The 19,171-nt window shown below is 42.2% G+C and overlaps 1 protein-coding gene across 1 annotated transcript in view; it reads right to left on the bottom strand.

The window, feature by feature from the left end:
* Positions 1–656: 656 nt before the first annotated feature.
* The window catches only part of CACHD1 (cache domain containing 1), a 217,304-nt gene continuing 198,789 nt past the window's right edge, over positions 657–19,171 (bottom strand). The window contains exons 24-27 of the mRNA XM_060005710.1: positions 18,189–18,350; positions 16,847–16,924; positions 16,116–16,217; positions 657–2,865 (exon numbers count right to left, since the gene is read on the bottom strand). Coding sequence (XP_059861693.1) covers positions 2,627–2,865; positions 16,116–16,217; positions 16,847–16,924; positions 18,189–18,350 — 581 coding nt within the window. The 3' untranslated portion in view covers positions 657–2,626. The remainder of the gene's footprint in view (positions 2,866–16,115; positions 16,218–16,846; positions 16,925–18,188; positions 18,351–19,171) is intronic.

Genomic DNA, 19,171 nt, shown 5'->3' with positions numbered 1-19,171 from the left:
ACAAACTTATGGCTACCAAGGGGGAAAGGGGGAGGAGGGATAAATTGGGAGGTTGGGATTGACATATACACACTACTATATGTAAAATAGATAACTAATAAACTACTGTATAGCACAGGGAACTCTACTCAATACTCTGTAATGACCTATATGGAAATACAATCTAAAAAAGAGTGTATATATGTATATTATAACTGATTGACTTTGCTGTACAGCAGAAACTCACACAAAATTGTAAATCAACTATACGGCAATAAAAATTACTTAAACAAAAAAAGAAAACAAACAGAAACAAACAAGCAATGTAATCTGTGGGGCAAAAGGAGCCAATATTGATTGCCATGATGAAAAGTTTCCAAAACCGTATTTTTCCTTTTAAATAACAACAAGAACACAAACAAGAAATGTCTAAACAACATTATATGCAATGCTTGGGGAAGAAGACAAAAGGTAACTTAGCAGATCAAAACTTCAACCCAAACTGCACAAAGCTGTATGTCATATTCTCCAGGAACTGCAAAACTTGGTTATATTCTTATTCACGTATAAGTATTCAATCACTTTCCCTGAAAGTTCAGGATGGGGAGAGATTCTTATCACAAAAGACACAAAATACATTTCTCTCATTGTCTTTGAATAGGCTGTCCGTATTTTATTTTTTAAGCTCTAAGTTTTGTGATTCTTTTCTTGAAAACAACCAGGTTCCCCTCCATCAAGAGGCTAGTGTTATAACACAAAGACTCTCAACTTGAGAAATGACCCCAGTGTTCCATGGAGAGGTTTGATATTCTGGGAAGACAGGAAAGTCATTCATTCCCTCCAGCAGTTAGAGAACAGCCATTTATTTATTATATATGACACTAATTTAGATGCTCAGAAAGGGGGAGCTATGATCCACACATTTTATTTGCTTTTAATTTCATCCCATTAGAGTCTTAAGTTTCTTTGCATAGTCAAGATGGTCAGGAAGCCCCTGAAGTTGACTGTGGCACTGAAAGGAAGCCTACTTTCAGTTTGGCAACTTATCTGCTAGGTTACAAAGTGTAATCTGCCTTGAGGCACAAGAAGTGGTCCATTAACAAATCACTATAGCCACTAAGACTGTCCGTTCATACAGTTTATTTCACTAGACTGCAATTTTATACACAGTATGAAGAGGTTTCCTGATAGCACACATATAGTTGACTTTCTGTACTGCTGAAGAACCACTTTTATTTTTTTTTTACATTATATCGTAATACCCTATCATTAAAACATTATTCAGTGAATTTTTTCCAACTACATATAAACGGAGATTTACCACACACACGGTGCAAGAATGTCTTTATAACATATTTGGATCACAAAATGTGAATCTAAAATACATCACTGTAATTAGAACACTACTTTAAAATTACAATGCCCCATGTTGTATTAGCCAGATTTGATCACCCTCTGTATACATCACAAAGCAGTTTGGTGGGTATCTTCTTGGAGGACTGGCAGCAGCTTTAAACTATGATTTCAAAAGAAATCTTTATTTTGGAATCAAAATTTTGAATTTGAAAAACTTCTTCCTTTATGCGTTCCATATTCTCAGAATCAAAATGGGACATTAAAAAATTTATAGTCTCTAAAACAAGGAGAATAAATCCAACCCTCCTTTAGCTGAAAGGCTGGGGGTGTAATATTAGGTTTCGTAGAAACCTAAGGAAAGCACTGTATGGGAAATGGAAATTAGTTCAAAAGAAACATAACATTTCTTTAAAAGCTTCCTGGATTCCTCTGCCCACCCCCCCACCTCTGTCACCACCTCTGTCAAACACAGAAAAGAATACTGCATTGCAAATCAAGATCTATTTCCATGAAATGATGTTCTAAAGAAAATGTATGTAAACAAGTCAGAGAGAAAGATTTCTTCATTTCCCCATTTTTGTGGAGTGAGGCAGTGGGATGGTATCAGTTAAATAAGATCTAAAACTCCTTAATCAAAGAACCACTTCATTATACACAAAACAGCTAGGGATAACTGGTGAAAATTTCTCATGTGTTTCCTTTTCTTTCCCCCAAAGTTTGAGAATGTTTGAAAGTTCAATAAATAGTAGAAAAATAATCCTTTACTTAGAAATTTTGAGATGCATCATTTAGAGCTTAACATGAGTTCCATACAGCAACTGTGGTATCTAGGTACCGCTAAGAAACCAGGTGAAATCTTCAAAGCACAGATTTCTCTCTGCATGTGCCACGTTCCCAGTCTCCGCTGGAGCATATTTTTCTCTCTTCCAGTTAAGGAGAGCCAAATGTTTCGGGCTCCTCGGAACATTCCCCTGGCTCAGCTTAACCAAGGCTCCCAATGTTTCCCTTGTAGGTTCCATCTCTGTTTAGAGGTTTGCTTCTGTTCATTCCGTTGGTATTATGGCAGGTTCATTAATCAGACTTATTTCCCCTCCATTTCACAACCAGCCTCGCATCTTCACAAATGTGATTCTGTCGTTGTTTCTCTTGTTTTGAAATATATTAACAGGCAGGAAAACGAGTTAAATGACTCTAGACAGAGCACAGACACAAGTGGATTTGCTGCTGGCTCTTTCTCCCTCCAAAACATTCCATATCTCCCAGATCTCATCTTCTGATGGAGGTGAGGAGGTTAGCATTCTGCGTCGACAGTGTGTACGGTCACGGCCGCCTGCAGGTGGTGGCTGTGATGCAGCGTGGGGTGGTGAAGGCGGTAGTGGTGGAACTTGTGACTTAGAAGGGCAGCAGTCTGAGGTGGGGTGTCCAACTCCAAGTCTTCATCGTGGTTTCCCACGTCCACCCCGGCCGACAAGGGGTCGTTGGTGCACGGAGGGTTTTCACTGTCTTCCTGTGGGCTCATGGTGCTGTAACCTAGAAGATGAACACAACAAACAGGCAGCTGAGAGCTTCCAGATGCAGGGAGGAGACGTCACTGCAGATTTCTGGGGCACTGGGAGGCGCTCCTACCTTTGTGTTACATAAGTGTCAATGTTTGCAGAGTGTCAGCAGACCTCGAAGTGACTTATTTTTAAAGAGATCTTTCGTTAGCTCTTGCCTTAAAGCAATTACACCATAAATACACAATCATTTTAGACAATATGAACAGCAACCCTTTTCCCAAATGCCCAAACCAACAAAACCAAACCAAAAATCACCCCAATCCTTTCTGATCCATAGACCCCACAACTGACATTTGGGGAAATATCCTCCTACACTATTCCCTCAGATAAGATTAAGGCTATTTTTTATTTTTGAGGGGAAAAAACAAACAGCTTCAAGACAAAGATCCTAACAGGACTCAGATCAGTTGGGGGCTGGTGGGGGAAGCTGAGCTTCAAAATGCCTGAATGTGAGGCCACAGTAAGAACAAAAGACAGCTGCCACCATGGCAGCCCTGGTGTCATGTAATCCCTACACACCAACAAGGCACACATTTTAACGTCCATTTTACAGGTGAGGGAAATGATGATCAGAGAGGTTAATGAACGTGCCTGAGTTCCAGCCCCTAACAAAACACTAACTCTGCATATATTCATAGCAACTAGCGAAAGAATCAGCTATTCTCTGTGTAAGCTGGTTCACTATATTTAAAGATTAATTTCTTTTGGTGTTCTAAGTAATACATGTTTCAAAAGAAAATGCCCTTGCTGATCAAAGGATTTCATTCCAAGAACCTTGGCATGTTTTTAAATATTGCAAAAAAAAAAATCCCCTTTAAGAATTTTGAGAAGTGACAGCTCATTAATATTTCCGCTGCATCTACAGTTAGCATCAATCAGCACTCACCCGTGGGTAGCGCTAGTCACATCCATGGCTGCAAAACTGACGTGCTTGCATACTAACCAAGCAGGAATAGTTTGTGGTTGAAAATGTTATGCTTCGTGCAAAAATGAGAAAGGCAATTCTCAGTCCTCAATGAAATGTTGTTCAAACAACATAATTCTTTCAGTCCCACTCAACAAATATTTATCAGGCACCTACTGTGTATAAGACACTGTGTTGGGCACTGCAGGAGACCCGGAGACGAAAACCTGATCCCTGCACAAGGAGCTGATACACTAGTGCTTGAGAAATAAAACAAGTACAAGCATAGCTCAGTTCAATTATTCATTTATTGAAGACCATCAGGAGGCTGAAAGGAGAGACTATGAAACACGAATAAGAGATGTCCCTTTTCCTTAAGGATTTCACCACTGAGTAAGAGACACATATTTACAAAATTAGGCTTATTCTAGCACAGATAATGGTAAGTGCTATAATGGAGGTTTAATTGAAATCCAGCAGAGGGCTTAACTAATTCTGGCTGGAGGACTGGGAAAGCATCACAGGAGGACTCATACTTTAGTTGGGCTTAAATGGATGAGGAGGAGTTTGGTGAAGTGGCTAGGAGTAAAGGAACAGACGAGTATGGCCAAGAGGTATAGAAACACAAGGCTATTTTTACACCATGTGGCTAGGAAGAGTGCTAGCAGGTAGATGGAGGAGAGACTTGAACTTACAAGGTTTTGAGCAGACCAGAAAAATAGCACGATCATTTCTGTATTTTAAAAAGAGAGTTCTGGAGTCCCTCCCATCAGGAAACTTACACAAACCTCTTAGATAGCCTCATCCACCAGAGGGCAGACAGCAGAAGCAAGAACTACAATCCTGCAGCCTGTGGAACAAAAACCACATTCACAGAAAGATAGACAAGATGAAAAGGCAGAGGGCTATGTACCAGTTGAAGGAACAAGATAAACCCCCAGAAAAACAACTAAATGAAGTGGAGAGAGGCAACCTTCCAGAAAAAGAATTCAGAATAATGATAGCGAAGATGATCCAGAACCTCGGAAAAAGAATGGAGGCAAAGATCGAGAAGATGCAAGAAATGTTTAACAAAGACCTAGAAGAATTAAGGTAACAAACAAACAGAGATGAACAATACAATAACTGAAATGAAAACTACACTAGAAGGAATCAATAGCAGAATAACTGAGGCAGAAGAACGGATAAGTGACCTGGAAGACAGAATGGTGGAATTCACTGCTGCTGAACAGGATAAAGAAAAAAGAATGAAAAGAAATGAAGACAGCCTAAGAGACCTCTGGGATAACATTAAACGCAACAACATTCGCATTATAGGGGTCCCAGAAGGAGAAGAGAGAGAGAAAGGACCAGAGAAAATATTTGAAGAGATTATAGTCGAAAACTTCCCTAACGTGGGAAAGGAAATAGCCACCCAAGTCCAGGAAGCACAGTGAGTCCCATACAGGATAAACCCAAGGAGAAACACGCCGAGACACATAGTAATCAAATTGGCAAAAATTAAAGACAAAGAAAAATTATTAAAAGCAGCAAGGGAAAAATGACAAATAATATACAAGGGAACTCCCATAAGGTTCACAGCTGATTTCTCAGCAGAAACTCTACAAGCCAGAAGGGAGTGGCATGATATACTTAAAGTGATGAAAGGGAAGAACCTACAACCAAGATCACTCTACCCGGCAAGGATCTCATTCAGATTCAATGGAGAAATCAAAAGCTTTACAGACAAGCGAAAGCTAAGAGAATTCAGCACCACCAAACCAGCTCTACAACAAATCTTGTGGGAAACACAAGACAAGAAAAGGACCTACAAAAACAAACCCAGAACAATGAAGAAAATGGTCATAGGAACATACATATCAATGACTACCTTAAACGTGAATGGATTAAATGCTCCAACCAAAAGACACAGGCTTGTTGAATGGATACAAAAGCAAGACCCATATATATGCTGTCTACAAGAGACCCACTTCAGACCTAGGGACACATACACACTGAAAGTGAGGGGATGGAAAAAGATATTCCACGCAAATGGAAATCAAAAGAAAGCTGGAGTAGCTATACTCATATCAGATAAAATAGACTTTAAAATAAAGAATGTTACAAGAGACAAGGAAGGACACTACATAATGATCAAGGGATCAATCCAAGAAGAAGATATAACAATTATAAATATATATGCACCCAACACAGGAGCACCTCAATACATAAGGCAACTGCTAACAGCTATAAAAGAGGAAATCGACAGTAACACAATAATAGTGGGGGACTTTAACACCTCACTTACACCAATGGACAGATCATCCAAAATGAAAATAAAGAAACAGAAGCTTTAAATGACACAATAGACCAGATAGATTTAATTGATATTTTTAGGACATTCCATCCCAAAACAGCAGATTACACTTTCTTCTCAAGAGTGCGCAGAACATTCTCCAGGATAGATCACATCTCGGGTCACAAATCAAGCCTAAGTAAATTTAAGAAAACTGAAACCATATCAAGCATCTTTTCTGACCACAACGCTATGAGATTAGAAATGAATTACAGGGAAAAAAATGTGAAAAACACAAACACATGAGGCTAAACAAGAAGTTACTAAATAACCAAGAGATCACTGAAGAAATCAAAGAGGAAATCAAAAAATACCTAAAGACAAATGACTATGAAAACACGATGATCAAAAACCTCTGGGATGCAGCAAAAGCAGTTCTAAGAGTGAAGTTTATAGCTATACAAGCCTACCTCAAGAAACAAGAAAAATCTCACGTAAACAATCTAAACTTACACCTAAAGGAACTAGAGAAAGAAGAACAAACAAAACCCAAAGACAGCAGAAGGAAAGCAATCATAAAGATGAGAGCAGAAATAACTGAAATAGAAACAAAGAAACAATAGCAAAGATCAATAAAACTAAAAGCTGGTTCTTTGAGAAGATAAACAAAATTGATAAACCATTAGCCAGACTCATCAAGAAAAAGAGGGAGAGGAAGGGCTTCCCTGGTGGCGCAGTGGTTGACAGTCTGCCTGCCGATGCAGGGGATACGGGTTCGTGCCCCAGTCCAGGAGGATCCCACATGCCTTAGAGCGGCTGGGCCCGTGAGCCATGGCCGCTGAGGCTGCACGTCCGGAGCCTGTGCTCCGCAACGGGAGAGACCACAGCAGTGAGAGGCCCATGTACTGCAAAAAAAACCCAAAAACCCAAGGAAACTTAAAAAAAAAAAAAGAGGGAGAGGACTCAAATCAATAAAATTAGAAATGAAAAAGGAGAAGTTACAACAGACACCGCAGAAATACAAAGCATCCTAAGAGGCTACCACAAGCAACTCTATGCCAATAAAATGAACAACCTGGAAAAAATGGACAAATTCTTAGAAAGGTATAATCTTCCAAGATTGAACCAGGAAGAAATAGAAAACATGAACAGACCAATCACAAGTAATGAAATTGAAACTGTGATTAAAAATCTTCCAACAAACAAAAGTCCAAGACCAGATGGCTTCTCAAGGTGAATTCTACCAAACATTTACAGAAGAGCTAACACCCATCCTTCTCAAACTCTTACAAAAAATTGCAGAGGAAGGAACACTCCAAAACTTGTTCTATAAGGCCACCATCACCCTAATACCAAAACCAGACAAAGATACTACAAAAAAAGAAAATTACAGACCAATATCGCTGATGAATAGAGATGCAAAAATCCTCAACAAAATACTAGCAAACAGAATCGAACAACACATTAAAAAGGATCACACACCATGATCAAGTGGGATTTATCCCAGGGATGCAAGGATTCTTCAGTACATGCAAATCAATCAATGTGATATACCATATTAACAAACTGAAGAATAAAAACCATATGGTCATCTCAATAGATGCAGGAAAAGATTTTGACAAAATTCAACACCCATTTATGATAAAAACTCTCCAGAAAGTGGGCACAGAGGGAACCTACCTGAACATAATAAAGGCCATATATGACAAACCCACAGTAAACATCATTCTCAATGGTGAAAAACTGAAACCATTTCCTTTAAGATCAAGAACAAGACAAGGATGTCCACTCTCACCACTATTATTCAACATAGTTTTGGAAGTCCTAGCCATGGCAATCAGAGAAGAAAAAGAAATACAAATTGGAAAAGAAGAAGTAAAACTGTCACTGTTTGCAGATGACATGATACTATACATAGACAATCCTAAAAATGCCACCAGAAAACTACTAGAGCTAATCAATGCATTTGGTAAAGTTGCAGGATACAAAATTACTGCACAGAAATCTCTTGCATTCCTATACACTAATGATGAAAAATCTGAAAGAGAAATTAAGGAAACACTCCCATTTACCACTGCAACAAAAAGAATAAAATACCTAGGAATAAACCTACCTAGGGAGACAAAAGACCTGTATGCAGAAAACTATAAGACACTGATGAAAGAAATTAAAGATGACACCAACAGATGGAGAGATATTCCATGTTCTTGGATTGGAAGAATCAATATTGTGAAAATGACTATACTACCCAAAGCAATCTACAGATTCAGTGCAATCTCTATCAAATTACCAATGGCACTTTTACAGAACTAGAACAAATAATCTTAAAATTTGTATGGAGACACAAAAGACCCTGAATAGCCAAAGCAGTCTTGAGGGAAAGAAATGGAGCTGGAGGAATCAGACTCCCTGACTTCAGACTATACTACAAAACTACAGTAATCAAGACAATATGGTACTGGCACAAAAACAGAAACATAGGTCAATGGAACAAGATAGAAAGCCCAGAGATAAACCCATGCACCTATGGTTAACTAATCTATGACAAAGGAGGCAAAGATATACAATGGAGAAAAGACAGTCTCTTCAATAAGTGGTGCTGGGAAAACTGGACAGCTACATGTAAAAGAATGAAATTAGAACACTCCCTAACACCATACACAAAAATAAACTCGAAATGGATTTGAGACCTAAATGTAAGACCGGACACTATCAAACTCTTAGAGGGGGCTTCCCTGGTGGCGCAGTGGTTGAGAGTTTGCCTGCCAGTGCAGGGGACACGGGTTCGAGCCCTGGGCTGGGAGGATCCCACATGCCGCGGAGCAACTAGGCCCATGGGCCACAACTACTGAGCCTGCGCATCTGTAGCCTGTGCTCTGCAACAAGAGAGGCCACGATAGTGAGAGGCCCGTGCACCGTGATGAAGAGTGCCCCTCACTTGCTGCAACTAGAGAAAGCCCTCGCACAGAAACGAAGACCCAACACAGCCAAAAATAAATATTAAAAAAAAAACCAAAAAATACTCTTAGAGGAAAACATAGGAAGAACACTCTTTGACATAAATCATAGCAAGATCCTTTTTGATCCACCTCCTAGAGAAATGGAAATAAAAACAAAAATAAACAAATGGTACCTAATGAAACTTCAAAGCTTTTGCACAGCAAAGGAAACCATAAACAAGACGAAAAGACAACCCTCAGAATGGGAGAAAATATTTGCAAACGAATCAATGGACAAAGGATTAATCTCCAAACAGCTCATGCAGCTCAATATTAAAGAAACAAACAACCGAATCCAAAAATGGGCAGAAGACCTAAATAGACATTTCTCCAAAGAAGACATACACATGGCCAAGAAGCACATGAAAAGCTGCTCAACATCACTAATTATTAGAGAAATGCAAATCAAAACTACAGTGAGGTATCACCTCACACCAGTTAGAATGGGCATCATCAGAAAATCTACAAACAACAAATGTTGGAGAGGGTGTGGAGAAAAGGGAACCCTCTTGTACTGTTGCTGGGAATGTAAATTGATACAGCCACTATGGAGAACAGTACGGAGGTTCCTTAAAAAACTAAAAATAGAATTACCGTATGATCTAGCAATCCCTCTACTGGGCATATACCCAGAGAAAACCATAATTCAAAAAGACACATGCACCCCAATGTTCATTGCAGCACTATTTGCAATAGCCAGGTCATGGAAGCAACCTAAATGTCCATCGAGAGACGAATGGATAAAGAAGTTGTGGTACATACATACAATGGAATATTACTCAGCCATAAAAAGGAACGAAATTGAGTCATTTATTGAGACGTGGATGGATCTAGAGACTGTCATACAGAGTGAAGTAAGGCAGAAAGAGTAAAACAAATATCGTATATTAACGCATGTATGTGGAACCTAGAAAAATGGTACAGATGAGCCGGTTGGCAGGGCAGAAGTTGAGACACAGATGTAGAGAACAAACGTATGGACACCAAGGGGGGAAAGCGGCCGGGGGGTGGTGGTGGTGGTGTGATGAATTGGGCGATTGGGATTGACATGTATACACTAATGTGTATAAAACTGATGACTAATAAGAACTTGCTGTATTTAAAAAAAAAAAAAAAGAGTTCTGGGACTTCCCTGGTGGTGCAGTGGTTAAGAATCTGCCTGCCAATGCAGGGAACGTGGGCTCGATCCCTGGTCCGGGAAGATCCCACATGTCATGGAGCAACTGAGCCCGTGCGCCACAACTACTGAGCCTGCGCTCTAGAGCCAGTGAGCCACAAATATTGAAGCCCGCGTGTTGCAACTACTGAAGCCCACGTGCCCAGAGCCTGTGCTCCACAAGAAGAAAAGCCACCTCAATGAGAAGCCCGTGCACCGCAAGGAACAGTAGTCCCCGCTCGCCACAACTAGAGAAAGCCTGCGCACAATGAAGATCCAACGCAGCCAAAACTAAATAAATAAATTTACATATAAAAAAAGAGAGAGAGTTCTGGTGGCAGTTTGGTGGCTGAATAAAAAGGAGAGAGAGGGAGGCAGTTAGGAGGTTATTGTAACAGCCCAGCTGAGAGTTGTTGAATTAAAACTATGGGATTGGACAGACAGCTCTGGGGTGGAAACAGTAGTAGTTCATCAGCAACTTGATGTGGGGGGCAACTTACAGTCAGGATGATAAGAGAGGGTGACTCCGAGATCCTGAGTCTCAGGGAAGGAAACGAATTTTGTTTTTGCACATCTTGATTTTGAGAGTCTGTGGATAACGTATGTAGAGATACCCAGCCAGAAAAACAGGCACGTTGGCCATAAATCAGGACAGAAGAAGGAGAGTTCGTTGTTGTGTGTCCATCATTACTGAGTGCCCTCTTGGTGCCAGATGCCAGGCTAGGGGTTCAACAGAAAAAGGGGTAAGGTGAGGCCCCAGCTTCTGAGAAGTCCACAGTCAAGAAGGGGAAACACAGGTGCGAAACTAGAGGCATTACAAAGCAATACCAAAGCTGATGAACTTGGCTTAGAATCCTGGAGGAAGTGACACTTAAGGTGGCCCTCATGGGAGAGAGGGGTTCACTAGGTAAAGAAAGGGGTGGAAGGTACTTCAGGCAGGGAGATGAGCATATTCAAAGACCAGGAGACTGAAAGGCTCCATGGATTTGAGGAATGGGGAAAAGCTTCATGTGTAGGAGAAAAGAGCAAGAGATGAGGCTGGACAGGCAGGCTGAGACCAGACCAGGAAGGCTGGTCAAAGGGCAGGGGGAAGGTAGATGGCAGCAACATAACGTGTGCTTTAAGATGATCCCTTGTGGCAATGAGGAGGCTGGCCACAGGGAAGGAGGGATGGGAGGCTCAGAGGACGGGGGACTGAGCATCGGCCCGAGAAGACGGCAAGGCCGTGAAGTGGGACGTTAGCCGTGTTTAAGTGGAGCGAGCAGCTGTTCACGTTCAGGGAAGGGCTGGCTCTGGTGACCAAATGGACTTCCTGGTGAAGATGCCAAGAGGGTTAATATCCTTGAGGTTTCTAGGTTCAGTTGCTGGAGGAATAGTGATGCCTTTACCCAAGATTAAGAGATCAGGAGCCAGAACAAGATTCTCAGCTTCAGTAGTGCTAAGTCTAGAATGTAACGTAGGCTTTAAAACCTCAGTTACAAATGTTCTACACGTAAGAGACTAAAGTACTAGAAAACACATTTTAGCAAAATCTCAGTGTGTCGATTATTTTTAGCCAACCTTTAGTGCTAGGCTGTCTTCATCTTGCCTCCTGGATGCCTTCCTGACTGCTCATTTACAAGCACCCATCGGAACTGACAGCCGATTTTCACATTCATGGTGTAAAATTCACAGTGGTCCTTCTGCCTGTCTCACCCTCCCACCTTCCCTTATCTTGCTATTGTGCTTCACGTTATGTTTGAAGGTCTTTTCTGGGAAACCTTCCCAACCAACATCCACCCCACCCAGTCACAGCAACCTATAGGGGTTCTGGTGACTCTTCTGTGAGTTTAAACGGTAATCTGTGCACATCCCTATCTTAGATTTTACCGTATTACAAAAAAATATAGGGCTGTCTTGTCCATTAGCAAACTCCTTCTTCAAGTATGAGGACTTATGCCTTACACAAAGCATGTGCTTAAAAAAAAAAAAAAAATCACATAATTTTTTCAGCAATCTGTGGTTCTGTCTGGTGTGACATTTTACCAGTCTCATCTAATAATGAAGACATTCTAGGATTCACTGGGCCCTGCCTGGAGTCCTGACTTAGAGTCCAGGGGTGCTCTGAACCTGGCTGGTCACAGGCCCAGGTGGGTGGTGACCTTGCAGCCATTCCCAAGGCAACTCGGGGGCAGCCCCGTTTCTCCTGGTGCTTTCTGATGAGAATCCCAGCAGGGACCCCTCCGAAGGGAACCCCTCTGGGGCAATTCTGTTTTATTTCCTCAGTGGGACACTACTGCTCAACCCCTCTGTAACTTACTCAGGCTTCCTCTTATCTCAGTAATTCATGGAAATCTGGAGGGAGGGAGTAGCATGTTTCAGAGAAGCAGGAGAAAGCCAAACACGTGCTCTCACTTAGCAAATTAACTGAGCGTTTACTCAGTGCCAGGCAATTCTGTGAAGTGCTGGGAACAGTGATGCATAAGACAGACACGGTCTCTGACTCATGCAGGAAGCAGCACCATTTAAGACACAGAGGACATTTACAAATACTTTCAAAGAAAGACTTCTTTACTATCCAAAGGTGCACACAGAGAAATTCCTGCAAAGCCAATTTCAAGGCGAAACAGGCTTCAGGAAGGAGGCCTGGCATCCAAAAGGAATAGAAGAGTCAAATTAGGCTTTTGCTCTTTGTCATTCTGCTCATGTATTTATCTGACGGTTCTTAAGAAAACCCTCTTGATGGCAAGGGCTGTTAGGTCCCTCTGGGGACTCACTCACCCCTTTGTGGTCATCACCCCTTTGTGGTCACAGCGAGTAACTGCAGGAGAATATCTCTGCACTTCTAAAAAATGGTTTCGTGGTGCACTATGTAATTTTTGACCAGATTTTCAAGGTTCAGCATTTGCGTTTTAAGTCTTTTGGAATTTACTTCGCTAGGGGAAAAATTCCCTTTTACAAAGAAAAAAATGTTGCTTAACGTACCTTTGTAATGTTTCTAATGAGATGGTAACTAAAACACAGATTCACAAGGAACAAATACATACTGGTGATTTTTAACTTAAAAATAAGCCGATTGATTAGTTAGAATATGATATTTTCAAGAGAAATAATGGGCAAAGCAGAGTGTAACAGTTAATAGCCAAGTGCTGGAAAACGATCATTCTACGTGGTGTCAGAACGTTGATAAAAATGATTCTACTTTTCAGACACCATTCTTATTTTGAGTAGTTTTCTTTTAAGATACAAAAATTAAAAATCAGGTTCTTTTAAAATACAAAACTCTGTTGGCCACATGAAATATTTCTAGTTAAAAATGCAGCCTGGAGTCTCCAAGTTTAGGTGGGTAACATTTAGTTTTAATTCTGGGAATATCACCACTCTGAACCATACCATGAAAGTCTGGTCTGTTCCATCCTTATACATTTATATATTTTATTCTTCTGAGGTTTCCTTTTGTGTGTGTCCCCTCTCTCCCCAGGGTCTTACATGATTTACTTGCAGATAAAAGTGAACTCTCTCCCCATCTTCTTCTTTGTTCCACTTCTTTAAGGAAGCTGTCACATTCAGCCTTTTATCAGTCTTGTGAATACATGCACGCATTTACAGTTTCGTGCTGGATTATCAATTCCTTGAGGGCAGAGTGGGTACGGAGGTGAGGTCAGCTCTGAGCTCATGCCTGCCATGTGTTATCTCACTTCATCCTCACGACAACCTTACCCGGGAGGAATTTCTAATCCTGTTTTAATTATTAGGAAACTGAGGTCCACGTAGCTTCCCTAAGGTCTCACTACCTGGAAAGAAGGGGAGAGGTGGGATTCCAAGTGAATTCTGCTTGACTTGTCTTATAAGCTCTTCTAGACCACGCTGCCTGGCAGAAATAAGGCCCATCCCGCTCCCTTCCCCAACTCCTTCCTCTCTGCCAAGCAAACAGCAGATGCCCGCCTGATACCTTCACCAAATAAGAGAACACACGCTTGAGCAAGTCGTGTGCCACAAAAGAACTAGATCAGATTTCCGTGTTTAACGTGTACCTATCCTCTAGGTACCACGGGGACATTAGCTTGATACCACCACTTTCAGTGACCCACCATACAGGTTCAGGGATAGGACAATGCTCGGTTAAATGCTGCTGACTTTGTGATGCCTTTGGAATTACGTGGAATGTCAATGTCTTCCGCTTCTTCTGGCGCTGCATTCTGTCTGCATGAGAAACTCTGGGGATAACAGGGATCCAATTATTGTGAAAAATGAAAGCAAGCAAGCCCTTAGCTAGATTCCTTGGCTTCTGGATGCTGACACCGCACCATTCCTTTCATCTCAGCTGTTGCTTCATATGCCATTTTTACTAAGATGATGGGAGGGCTAATGGAACATTAGAACATCACTCAGAATTCCAATTTTGTACTGAAGCAGTTTCTACCAGGGGAAAGGGGGGTGGGGAGAGGGAGAGAGAGACGGAGAGGGAGAGAGAGAGAAAGAACTCAGTATTTCTGCTGAATAAGAAATTATTTCTGTTGAACTCTAGTAGCCTCAAACCTGTTTTATTATTCAAAGGAGAAGAGACACAGAACTGCCTGGCAGAATGAATTTATGCAGGTTCAAAGGTTTTTCTGGAAAAAAGGCAGAAAGTCAAAGAAACTGAGAAATTTAAGTTCTGCTTTGACTCTCCATAGAAACCAGAAGTTTCTATTTAGTTGGTGGGAACAATGTCATTCAGAGCCCAAATTAAGAGTCCCCAATTTAAAAATCAGACCTTTGGCTTCTCCTGTTTTCCAAAGGGAGTTTGGATACCTGGCTGCCGTGTAAAAGGCCACATTGGCTGCTTTGATGAATATCTACTCCTGCATTTTTTAGCACAGGTGTGGAAGCACACTGCTTGAAGACGTTTGTTTTTTCAGGGTAGATGTGGAGAAAGCAGAATAAAAAAAGCATAAATGCATTATTTATGCATTAAAAAAAGACCTGATTCTGGGAAGAAAAGAAAGATTTCTGGAAAATTAAACAGCTATATGAAAAACAAAAAGATCTGACAATTACAGGAAAGGATGTACACTTCTGTTATAGTTTTGTGCAACAGTGGCAGGGATGCCTAGACAGTAGGACACATCTGCTGTTCTCTGTGACAATGAGCCATACGGGCACTGGGAAGGTGAGAAGGTACATGGTGGCCATGCTGTTGGTACAGCCGTGGACTTGATAATTGGTAGCTCACTTAGCACCCAGTGTCTCTTCACAACTCAGTCCCGACCCTTCCCGAGCATCTTACGGGCACTTTAGGCACCTCCATGACTTTGTACACACCAGTCCCTTTGCCTCTAATATCCTTTGTCCCTCACTTTTCTTTAATCATCCTTCAAGGCCCAGGGTAAGTGTTGTCTCTTTGGTGAAGGCTTCCCTGGGGCTCCAGGCCAGGCAGGAGGTCAGGGCAGGGGATGCCAGATGACAGCATGGATTCTTGCCAGGCCCTGAGAGTATGTGGCCAAGAGAGCCCTTGTCGATACTGGTGTTTGCCAACCAACATCACTGGGCAGCAGGACCTATGACTAAGTCGATTCACTGAGAACCACGTGGGGTACCACTGGTTCTCAGTGAATGGGTAAGCAGGTACCATTGAGATGATCTGAACGCTTATTCATGGAGAAAACCCGGGAGGCAATCTGTGCGCCCAGAGGTCATCCCACGTATGCCTGGGAATGCTGAGCCATAAGCCAAGCTCTCCTGGGGCTCTTATAAAAGTTTCATGTTGGAATGTAACTATTTGGAAAACTATGTCAAAATAATTGACCTGAGCATGGAACGGGAAAGAGAGAGAAGGGTTATTTATGCATAAATAACTTGTGAGCACTGGCCCACAAGTGCACCAGGGTCCTCAGGGCCTCGAGCGCAGGAAGCCAGACCTTCTTACCATGATCGCTTTCTGTTCCTGAGCGACCCCAGTAGCGACGCCTCCTTTCTGGACTGTGTGCGTGCCGTTCGATGACTGCAGCTATAAATCGAGTATTGCTGACTGTGGAAGGCAAGGATGGTTAGTCACTCTTAGGCCAGTATCTTTATTGTATCAAGCACATTTGCGCTAAGTAGCCTCATTCACATGATGGGGGGACTTATTCCTTGCAGAGCTAGAATGAGTCATTTTTCAACGATTCTGAGGATTAGGGGAGTTGGTTTTAGGACTGGGACAGCAAGAGGTCCCTAATGACATATCTCCAACATGCATCAAGGAGATATACTCTGTATAGTTGAAGGCCAAAGTATCTCAACACACATGGAGCTCTCTTTTGATAGAGAAATGTTCTTTTTTTCCCCCTGAGTTGTATACATTAGTTAAGGGATTTAAAAGAAATGCATGCCTGATGACTCCCTTTCTAAAATGCTATACTGGAAAGTAATGAGGAGGAGAAAGAAAGGGAAGAGTAAGGTGTTTTAGGCCAAAGTACTTAGTGCAACAAAGAACACCCTGAAATCTTTTGAGATGTACTAGAACAAAGCAAATACCTACGCTTATTCCTAATGAAAATGGGGGAAAAAAAGAACCCCATCATGCCAAAGCATCTTAAACTTTAATACGAGAAAGCACATTTATTCTGGATTAGCTCCTGCTGCCACGTTCTGCATGGAAGCAGCCTGGATACTCACTGATGCCTCTGTCTTCATGGCCGTCATCATCCCTTTCATCTCTGTCATTCTCCAGGTTGGACATACGCACTGACATTTCTACCCATCATTCAAAAGAGAGAAACATGACTATTTAATCAAACAAAATCACCCACTTTAATGCCCTGCAGAGTGTTCATTGGATGACTGGATGACAGCACTCCATCAATGAACTGATGCCCCATCTCATTTTTTTTTTTTTTAAAGGAGGAGGGAGCAGGAATCAGAAGAGAGAACAAGAGGTGAATAATCCAGTGGGGCACCTGAGATTGATTTCTGGAGACAGAGGAGAAAAGATGTTGATTGAGGCTAACAGGTCTTTAATCCTCTCCTCAAGTACCTGAAACGGAAGGAAGGGGTCTAAAACCACGGCTGACTGTGCTGATAAAATGGTGCTACAGAATGCTAGAAAAGGCCAGGCCTAAGGTTACACTGGAGGGCAGTCACCCTCAGTCAAACCAAACCTTACCAAGAGGAAAGAGCTTTGTGGTCAGCTCAGTTACTAAATCAGGCAACACGATCCCATGATCCCCTGACAGGATTGCGACCACAGTGAAATATTCCAACATCGACTAATCATGACGGCTGCCAGGCTCCTGACCAAGTCCAGGAAAAATGATGAGTGAGTCTTATCTCCACAAAGGTCAGGGTAACACATCCCAAGGGGTTTGTAGGGAGGATGGGGATGGTCGTTAAATGGTTTTGTTCCTTGCAAACGAGCACAGATACCACATTTAACTCTTGATATGGAAGACATAATGACCAATTAATCATTTTGTATCTGACTTCAAGTCCTTATCCAGGTTGGACAGTCCTTATCCTGTTTTAAGAGATGTGATCATTCCTTTGAATGTGTGTTCATTCACACAATATAGTAATAGCTGCAATAGAACAGATTCATGTTCCTGCCAGTAGTGGCCTGAGGTATCTTTGGTCTGCCCGTCTTTTCGGAACAGCAAAGGCAGCATATCTGAGCTTAGCGAAGAACAAAATTTCCCACTCAGCTTCCCAGCTCCCCTGACTGTCTTATTCCAGAGGCAAGCTATGGCGGGCTCACGCTTGTGTAAGGAGAGAGATAATCTAGGGATTTTCTGGGGAATCAAATGGGGCTTGCAGGATTTAGGCCCTAAAGAATGAGCTGTGAACTAAAGGAGGGAAAAGCAGGCTTTGGGGACCTCCGAATCTACTCCACAGTAGCAGGAAATGTAGCACTGGTCTTACAGTCGCTTAAAGGCTTACAACTGGTTACTGTCCTTCTCGCCTTGGAACAACCCTGGGAGCCTGCTGCCTCCTGGGGGAGCTTTGGGATTCCTTTCGAGCTCACCTTGGGCAGCAAGAGGAGACATATGCTGATGACTCCGGCGATGAATCTGATGACGGTATGCATACACGGCCAGGACCAAGACCATGATGCAGCCCATGATGCCTCCGGCCACGGGACCCACAGGGGCACTTTTAATCATGTTCAATGTGACAACCTCATCACCTTCATTAAAATAAACAAACAGATGTCCTTCATAAAGATTTCCCAAGCGTAGCAGGAGATGGGGACGGGGGTGAGATGGGAAGGAATGCGGTGGGAAGGGGTTCAGTGAAGATATGTAAGAACGGCGGCTTTAAGCTTTGAATCCCTTAAAGAAGACCCACTGGGATGTGGGAACAGGGCTTTCTTTAATTTCTGGTTCTCAGATGAAATGCTGCTTGCTTGCAGAGCACACAATTGGCAAGGACTTGTGAAATAAGCACGTGGTTGAGGGTCCCTTAAACATGCAGTGCCCAGTGTAAGGGCCCAGCCCTGGGCTGTGCACTGCTCTTAGTACAGAGGTGAGGCAGGGCGACGTGGGTCTCTTCGCACATATTTACTCTACACGGTGTCATTTATTTCAGTGGCTCAGTCACGTGACCTCCCAAAAGGATCAAATTTCAAAGCTTATTGGGTTCCCTTTAAGACACTATTTGCACTTTTCAGACAGGAAACTGCAGGTGGGCATATAAAGTGACTTCTTGGAGCAAGGTCACTTCAATCGTGTCCTAACCTCGTCCGGTAGTCATATGAGAGCTCAGAACCCTTCCTCACATATAGGAAAAGCTTTTCTTCCACAGACAGGCTAATGTGGGGAGATGTCAAAAAAGGCATTAACTAAGGGCTTAAATATCTTTTCACTTGCCCGCTAAGCTTGAGGAGCTTGTGGTAATTCCAGAAAGACACTGAGAAGATCTCAGGGTGGGTATGCAGGTAGTATTTTTGAGGTCTTGGGGCCTAATCCCAATGGTATTCCTCCCCAAAATGTCCCTTTCCCCCACCCC

This window comes from Delphinus delphis, chromosome 1, assembly GCF_949987515.2.
Source record: "Delphinus delphis chromosome 1, mDelDel1.2, whole genome shotgun sequence".
In the NCBI taxonomy this organism is placed as follows: Eukaryota; Metazoa; Chordata; class Mammalia; order Artiodactyla; family Delphinidae; genus Delphinus; species Delphinus delphis.
This window is presented reverse-complemented; position numbering and strand designations above follow the sequence as displayed.